Below are 9,248 nucleotides of genomic sequence, written 5' to 3' on the forward strand. Positions count from 1 at the left end.
TTTTCGTCTGATCATACTTTGAATTATATAGTGAATGCAAGTCAGTTACGCATTACTTCTGCAAACAGTGTATCCGGCTTCTGCATTATGAAGCAACTAGGAATATTACAACTCCTCACTGGATGGGATGCTAAGGCATCTAACCCTAAACATCTTCCCCCTGTATCTGATTATTTAGATTTTCACAAATAAATTTTCAGCCCATTTTTACACCTAGATCTAGCCTGTGTGACAGGCATTCAAAGGAGAGGGTCCAAAGGGAGAAGTGTGTGTGTGTGTGTGTGTGTGTGTGTGTGTGTAGGTGTGTGTGTGCGTGAGAAGGGGAGGGTTTGGAAATAATTCCCACTCTCTCTTCCTGTGGTGCATGCATACAGGCCAGGGACCCAGTTCAGGATGTTGAATTGTAATTGCCTTTGTTTATGGAATGTGAAATTTTCCAGTGAATGTCATTTGCCCACAAAATCTTTTTCTTACAGTGTCATGAATATTCATTATGTAAATTTTAACCCTCATTAAAATTCACAATTGTTCAAAAATGATTCTTACCTCAATTTGACTGTTTGCCATTATGTGAGCGAGCGGGAAAATTGGAGAAGCAAGGCTTATTTTTAAAACTTTGGGCTCGAAAGCACTAATAGCTGGACGATTTTCCCGCGAAAGTCTCGAAAAAAGAGAATGTGCAAGATTTCTAAACAGCGATATCTCATTAATTAAATCATGTAATTGACACCGAAGTTAAGTATTCTTTCCGGTGCAATTCCTGAATATAATAGTTGAAAGCGTTAAAGGCAGGAAAAGCACCGGGTCCAAAGCGCGTTCAGAACGGGAGCTGTGAGCAAAGTAACGTCGTTAGTGAAGATCGAAGGCTTTGGGCTGAAGGAAGAAAGGTTATCGCGTTCAGCGTTTACATTTTTCACCGCTGGAAGTCGACCAATCGGCCCGGTGCAATTCCTGTATTTAAGACTTGCGTTACAGAAAGGAATTGCACCAAGAGCGAAACGTTTGCAAATAGAACATATTACACAGCCAGTCAATTAAGGAATGAAAACTGCTCGATACTGAAGCGAAAACAAATATTATTGCTGTTTCAGTGGTGAATTTTCGACCATGAATAACGAACGGTAGGTAGCAAATCCACGCCATAAATTTACCCCTTTACCGAAGTAGATTTGACCCGAAAATTTCTTTTCCAGCGATAATATAAAGGTTTGTGTTTATTTGATTTGAAAAAAGCAAAGATTTTTAATGCTAACATAACTTTCGGCCACAAATGCTTACGTGATATACAAGTCTCTTGAGCTCAACAGCGTGACTAATGCTATTTTTAACTTCCAATCACAGGTCGGTGCAATTCCTGTATTTAGCTGCTTTCCTACTTGGCTCCGCCATTTTTGTGCTAGCGAAACTTATGAGCCTATCTGTGCCCATCGTGTCAACCGCTGATAAAAACCACGCCGTGGGAGCCCGTGGTGATGATGGCTGACAACTTGCGCGTCAGCAATGACAACCGCTGACTGTATCGAATTGTTCGCCATGCAAGTGCTGGTGGGGAAAAGGGGTTCTTCACACACCTTTAAGTATCTCTACTCACATGCAATTAGCAATGGTAACTATCGTGAAACAATAAAAAAGCAGAGGGGAATCGCTGACAAAGGCGTTAGCTCTCGTCAAAAGAGGATAAGGTTTTTGTTCTGTAAGATTTTGATCTCCAAGCTTGACCTAGAACTTTTTTGGACATGAGGTTATAAAAGGGAGAGAAACAAACGTCGACTGGTTGTTCAGAGTCAAACCGCAAAACGAAGTCAATTAACTTGTACTTGGCTTATCCTATTGCTTTAAAAGTGGGCTTAAAAAGCTAGCTAGTTGTCCCGACTTGATGAACGCTTTGCTCTCAGTTGCACATCTTGGAAAGCTGCAGATTAACCCATTTTACTTTTATCCTTCTCGTCTTCTTGTCTTGTTATCAGTATCTCGTGAAAGAAAAAAAGAAAAAGATAATTAAAATGAAAATTGATCGAACAATGTCAAACAAAGAATAAATTTGGAGCCCAACATCTTGTTCCTGGGCATTCTCGCTTTAAAAACTAATAACATTGACCATTTTAATTGTGAGGCCACCACTGAGTGTCATCATGGCTTATCGTGTAGATGGGTTAGTTTAATTTTCAAGATCGAAGCGATGGATTGTCGGCTTCGCAGTGTAAAGTTTATCTCATGCAAGCTATCATATTAGAAAAGAACCTCAATCAGTGAAACGTAAAACAACTAAATCGATACAAGTAGGATGAAACAAAAAATCCATTAAGTACACTAGAAAGAACGGCACTTATCAATCAATTATCCATGGTAATACCTGTGTCAACCATCCTAATGACATAATTTGAAATCATCAGTAATTAAACATCAGCTGGTGGCGAATCCAGCCGTTAGGCCATGAATATAATATCTCAAGCGCAGTTTTTTTTCTTCACAACTGCTACTCAACCCTCAGACAGTTCAAAATACTGGTCTTAGAGCAGATACTTCATTCGTAAAGTTACAGCTTTGAGTCTTGTTAAGCAGCTACCACAAATCTAAAGGTATGATACAAGTTTTCAAAGAATATAGCTAATCAGCAAAAGGGAATTGCACTATTTTTTCTTAATAAGTGAGCTTGTGGCCAGTGCCAGTGCGACGCGTGCTAATCATGACTCTGTCATGGCAGAATGAAAGCGACAAGATCTGTTCAACCAGGATCGAAGAGTTTCTCGCATGTAAACACCTTGTCATTATCGATCTGATGTGTGTGTGTATGTGTTTGTGTGTGTGTGTGTGTGTGTGTGTGTGTGTGTGTGTGTCTGTGTCTGTGTCTGTGTGTGTGCGGGTGCGCACACACACACGGTGATTGTCACATGAATTCAAATAAAAAAAGACAACGACAGTATGTCTTTGAAATTTACCGCATTTCATAAAAATTTCCCTTTATTAACTATGGTCCAACAATTCAGTGCTACTACGCGTTCAAAACAAGTCCTTTAAAAAGCTTTAATAAGCTTTTAAAAGATATGCCTAGTGCAACTACGTACTCGTCAAAGTGCTAGTGGGGAAAAAGGATTCTTCAGACACCTTTAAGTGTCTCTACTTTCATGCAATTAGCAGTGGGAAATCGTGTACAAAAGCGTTGCCTTTTGTCAAAAGAGAATAAGGCTTTTGTTCAGTAAGATTTTGATCTGCAAGCTTGACTTCCTTTACTTTCTTGGTTATGAGGTAAAAAAGCGAGAGAAAGAAACCGCGACTGGTTGTTTCTGGTTAGACTACAAAACGAAGTCAATTAACTAGTACTTGGCCCATCCGAGCACTTCAGCTAAAAACGACCTTGAAAAACTATTTTAAATTTATTGTACTGACTAGATGAACGCTTTGCTCCCAGTTGCACGTCTTGGATAGCTGTAAAAATTCGTTTTATTTTTATCCTTTTTTAAGTCTTGTCATCAGCATCTCGTGGAACAAAGGTAATAAAATGAAATTGTCCGAAAAATGTCAAACAAAGAAAAAACCTAACATTTTACACCCGGGCGCTTTTGTTTTAAAAATTAGTGTCGTCGTGGCTTATCGTGTTGATGGGTTCATTTAATTTTCAAGATCGAAGCGGTGGATTGTCGGCTTCGTGGTGTAAAGTCTATCTCATGCAAACCATGATAATAATAATAATAATAATAATAATAATAATAATAATAATATTTAACGAGGGAGCCTAACTCGCCATAGCGGTTTTCAGTGGGGCCCTCATAAATAAGAAAGAACTTCAATCAGTGAAACGCAGGACATTTAAAATAGGATGAAACATAAAATCCATTAGTACACTACAAAGAAAAGCATCCTAATGACATCCTAATGACATAATTCGAAATCATTAGTAATTAAACACCGGCTGGTGGCTAGTCCAGCCGTTATATTAGGCCATGAATACAATATATCACGTGCAGTTTTTGTCGTTCACAAGTCCCACTCAACCTTCAGACACTACACAGTATTGGGCTTAAAGCAAATATTTTATTCGTAAAGTTATAGCTTTAAGTCTTGGTCCCTTAGTTGCATCAAATCCAATGGTAGGATGAAGGTTTTTAAAGAATATCGCTGATCAGTAAAAAGCACCTTATTTTTTTTGAAAACTATGGCTTCTTACTAGGGGCTATAATTTAGGGCTTTAGCTAGGAGAGAGATTGATTGAAGAGTCCTAAGTTGTTTTCAACGTAACCCTTACAGTTTCATCTGCTAGCACACAAAATTTGAAATCGGGTTTGTATCGCATTGTGGCGTACGAAGTTTCCGAAGTTGCATTTCTTTACGTTGGGGAGAACGGCCATCTGGGCGTACTTAGACTTTTCCTAAGAGAAAAATAAAAACGCGACAAAACCTTTTTGATATAATTTTTGAAAAAGGTTCATGAAAAGAGTCCTTCAGGAAAAAAAAATCAGTTATGAAATTTTGCAACTGTCGGCGGATTCTGGCTCTTAAGACACTGAAACAGACTCAGATTTATTATTATTATTTTGTTTTTCCTTTAGAATTTTCAGGTACCCTTACATGATGTCCATTTTGAGTATCCTGGTTTTCATGTTAGTGCAACGACATGTGGTGAGTAATGAAAAAAAAGATTAAATAATTAGTTTTAAGTTTTGTATCCAGGCAATATGTACAATATTCACCAACTGTGTTTTAATGAGTTGATACATTCTAATAGTGGCAGATATACCTAAGATACTCAACTAAAACGTTTGGGGAATCTCTTCAAATATTAACACCCGTTGATCGCGGTCGAAATGGTTCCGCACTCTCCCAGGTTAACCCCTCATCTCCTGAGAGTGACTAACATCTCATTTCTCACTGTGGTATCACTTCTGAATCAAATTAGACTCGTGACAATTAAGAAATTGATCACAAAAATTGAACAGCTCTTGATTTCATGTTCAACTAAATTGGAGAATATAAATGCTGATGTTAGAGTGCAAAGATTTAAGCCAAATAAAGGAGTACTATGTAATGCTTACAGTGTTTATCACCTATACTGTCTGACAGGTGTGCGATGACGAGCTCTTTCCAGTTTCCATGTTCGAGGTGGATTCTGATGAACACCAGCCGATTGATCCACAGAAAAAAGACGAACTTGAACCTCTCCAAGGAAGAAACGTCACTGAAAGGTGCGACTTGTTGCTTATACCAGGAGCTTAGCTTCTGGACATACATTAGATGGAGTGTCATTTCAATTACCTTGCACCATTTTGTATTGCCCACATTTTACATCGCTATGAATATTATCATAGTCTTAAGCATAATATTACTTGATTTGAAACAGAGATTTGTTATTATAACCGCCTGCCGGTTAGCTCAATGGATAGAGCGCTAGACCGTTGTGCGGGAGGTCGAGGGTTCGAGCCGCGGCCGGACCAACACTCAGGGTCTTAAAATAATTGAGAAGAATTTGCTACCTTTCTATAACATCAAGAAATAGTTAGATATTCTTGTCTTCTCGGATAGGGACGAATAAATGGAGGTCCCGTCTCCTGCAGGGTTGGGGTAGGAGACGTTAATTTCCCACACACGAGATTACTGTGTGATGGATGTCCTCCCCTGGGGTGAGATGGGTGGGAGGGTGGACTAGCACGAATGGTTCCTATGTTCCTTTCTAGTCCTTCCCCACTGCAAAACTGAATGCAGTGAAAATGGACTAAATTAAACTAAATTAAACTAAGTAAAGCGTACCTATTAAGCATAATTTTATAACTCAGTTTGGGCAATGCTATATCGGTACCTTCGCCAAAATTCAGTGCATTAACTTGGATTCCTTATGGTACTCAAATATTTTTTCCTGTCCCACTTTCGCGACACGGGGTGAAAAACATTGGTTTTATTCCATTACAGATCTCTTGTGCCCAGTACCGAGTTTATAGAACAAGAAATCGGTTGGATGAAAGCGGATATCGTAGAGGAATACAAGTTTGAAAAACACCCACAGGATTCCGCATGGACGTTCCAACCACCCTTTCAGGATGCAATTAAAACAGAAAAATTCAAGGCAGTAGCAAAGAGGGCTGAGAAATTTTTTTTTCAATTTGCCTCGGCGGGGCCTGAACCTTGGAAACTTATACAAGACAGAGTAAAGGAGCCAGAAATGATACTTAATGTTACAGCCGCTAGGTATCTCGTAGTTACTGACATTCTCCGGCGTGTAAGTGAGGAGAAGTTAGAAGCTTGCAAAGAAAAGAGAGACAGTTACACCGACATTCCACTGAGCTGGGAGATCCCCAAGAGTGGAGTGTGTTTTCCTAAACCTTATGGCAGCGCCACGTACAAGTCAGACTACGACGTTGGGCTTATTGGAAAAGATTCTGGAACCGTCACTGCGAAATTTAATATATATTTTGAAAAAGTCTTTAAAATGCCATCGGAGCTTGTATTTGACACTAATGTTTACGCCTTCACTCTGGAATTTGCCATGCCCTCAATGTTTCCCAGCCTTCCCTCCTCATTTATTCGCAGTCTCCACACCCTTGAGCAAATGAATTTGTACAAAATGCAAGAATTGGCCAGTGCTTATTACAAGGTCTTCAAGTACAACAACGCTTTCTTTGAGGATATGAAAGATGAAGCTATTAAGAACATGACAGATGCAGGCGCCGTAGGGGCCGTAGAACATTTGCAACATTGGCTCAAAACATTTCAAGATATGAACGAACAGCAGGCTTTGAGACAAACTGATAAGACTTCACCGACTCAGTTCAGATCATCCCACAATAATAAGTACCAGGAGTACCTGCAAACCATGTCAGAGTATGGAGGATACGACAAGCAATCAACAGGTAATTAGACATCGATTGGACAGACTAGAGATGTAAATAACTGTTTATGAAAAAGCTGTCTTATCACAGAAAACTAATTCAAAATGCGCGAGCTGTTTCATTACGATACTAACCCTTTCAACTTTAGTTGACACTCCCCATTAGTAATGTGAGCAACTAATAACAAATGGTAAACACCACGGCCGACATTATTGAACCCACTATTGAGTTATGGATGCGCGCGGGAGGTTGCTAAGCACGAAGAAAGTGTAAGAGTCGGGCGAGGCGATAGCCGAGAGAGACTCTAGCTTCTTGAGTTGAAATAGTGTACGCTGTGGTGCTTACCGTTTGTTTTTTAACATGACATGATACATTGTAGCAAGAGTTCCCTTTTTTTTTAACAAATCTTACCTGACCAGAAAAACAAGCGCGCGAAAACTAGTCTTTGCATTTGCCCAACGTCAACTGCGTATACCCATGGGAAAATGGTGGACACTGAATTGACTAGATTGGAGCGTGCGCTTTACTTTGGTAACGTTGCATTTAGAAACGTCATTCAAAATAGAAACGTACCGATGAAAAATGCAAAAGTAAGCGGCATTTTCCGCTCAGCGCCTTGTGTTAAATTAAAAAAAGTAGGACCCCGAGGATTTGGTATCATATATGTAGGCTTGAATTGACAAATGTTATGTGCAATTACGCTCTTTCACAGTTTACCTCGCCAAAGCCCTGCTCTACGCTGCAGAGGCATATCACACCCGAGGCGCCATTCGACATGTAGTCCAGGGCATTCAGATGAATGCGATCACCACGTGTCAATATTACACGCCGCTATCAACGTACGACCTGTGGGTATCGATGATTGAAAACTGGGGAGAGGCAAATAAGGAGTACCAACACTGTGGAGATATAGGCCTGGCGAAATGCTTGATGAAGATGAGCAAGTACCTGTCGAGGATGTTTGACGCCATGCGAGTGATCCGCCGTACCCGTCTGCCAAAGAAAGACAGAGGTGGATTGCTAGACTTTGGATCAATTAATGACCCAGAGCTCGCGATAAACCTTTTACTACGATACAAAAGAAGTAACGTGAAACTCTCGGAAGAGACTTATCTTCTTTTAGGACGTTTTTTGCTAGAGTTCCGATGTGAGGTGGCAGCATCTCATACGAAATTACCGGAGAACTGCTTGAAAAAAATCCATGATGCAGTGAATGCCTACAATAAAGTTTTGGCTGCCAACGTGAACAAGATAAATGGGTTGAAAACCAATTAACCCTTTGACCTGTCCATAGCACTGCAGGTAACTTCGCTAAACAAGCTTTGCATATCGTGAAATTAACAGACAGGTGGAAATGAAAATTCATCAACTAAGAAAATTGCAAATTCTCAAAAATTTCATATAAAGAGACGCTTTCAAAACAGCGCAGCCTAAAACATATTCTCTATTTACTCATTTCACATTTACTGTATATCAAATAGGTCTTTACTTCTCTGTAATAAGGAGCTTTCAGATAAAGGAGAGCCAATATGTACTAGTGTATTGAGAAACATTTAGTTCATGCTGTTCCTTACGCATCATATGGTCAAGAAACACCAATCGGCCGAAGATTTCCTTGTCCCTCTTGGCCGTGTAGAGTATAATGAGCACACAACGGGAGAGTTGAAGTGAAAATCCTTGCATGGCTGTAAGTTGGTAGTCATAGATTTTGATCAAAAGCGAGGTAACAAAGATAACTGTCTCCTGATGAAAATAAACTACAAATGAATAGGCTAGAAAATTGAAAATTCCAACTTCTAATCGTTCGACCCCTGAAAACGTACTCAGTCTGATCTTAGGTGCTTACGGTTGAAAACTCCCAAAATTGAAGCTGCTGAATTCTACATTGCATATTTAAACGTAACAAATCAGACTGAGTTCGTCATTGTGCTTGCGGGCGAAAAAGTAACCGGTAAGGCCGTTGACGGTAGCGAAAAATACTTCCTTTGAGGTTCGGGCTTCTCGAATCATGCTACTCGTCCAGATTTCACTATAAAGGGAAAATAGCGCGTTGTTTTCTTGCCAACTTAGAGTTAAAGTTAAACGTGCTCCGACCAGCCCGACCAAAACAAAACTATCTTATCACGTGGTCTTTAACCTAAGTACCTAAACTAAAAGCAGTAAGTTAAATTCACGAGTTTATATTGTTTAAGAGAGATAAAGCAATTTAAAGCATTTTAAAGCACCTTCATGCGACGTCCATCTTGGTTCTCGTTATATCACTCCTTCAAGTTATTTTAATCGCATCTACCAGACAGAAAAAAAAAAAAAAAAGATTAAAACTCTTCTTCAAAAGCCAACAGTTGTACTACGTATTGTAATACTTAAGTTACATTTACTGCTTCTGTAAACCAAGGTAGTCATGCTCAAATAAAAGACTGTTGGAACCAA

At 39.5% G+C, this 9,248-nt stretch overlaps 1 protein-coding gene across 1 annotated transcript; it reads left to right on the forward strand.

Moving 5' to 3' along the window:
* The first annotated feature begins 4,551 nt into the window (after nucleotides 1-4,551).
* Nucleotides 4,552-9,248, forward strand: LOC148717474 (uncharacterized). Its single transcript, XM_088743934.1, has 4 exons — nucleotides 4,552-4,617; nucleotides 5,059-5,180; nucleotides 5,902-6,839; nucleotides 7,531-9,248. The coding sequence occupies exons 1-4, from the start codon at nucleotides 4,567-4,569 to the stop codon at nucleotides 8,091-8,093; spliced, it is 1,674 nt and encodes a 557-aa protein (XP_088600060.1). The 5' UTR covers nucleotides 4,552-4,566; the 3' UTR covers nucleotides 8,094-9,248.

This window comes from Stylophora pistillata, chromosome 13, assembly GCF_964205215.1.
Source record: "Stylophora pistillata chromosome 13, jaStyPist1.2, whole genome shotgun sequence".
NCBI classification, from domain to species: Eukaryota; Metazoa; Cnidaria; class Anthozoa; order Scleractinia; family Pocilloporidae; genus Stylophora; species Stylophora pistillata.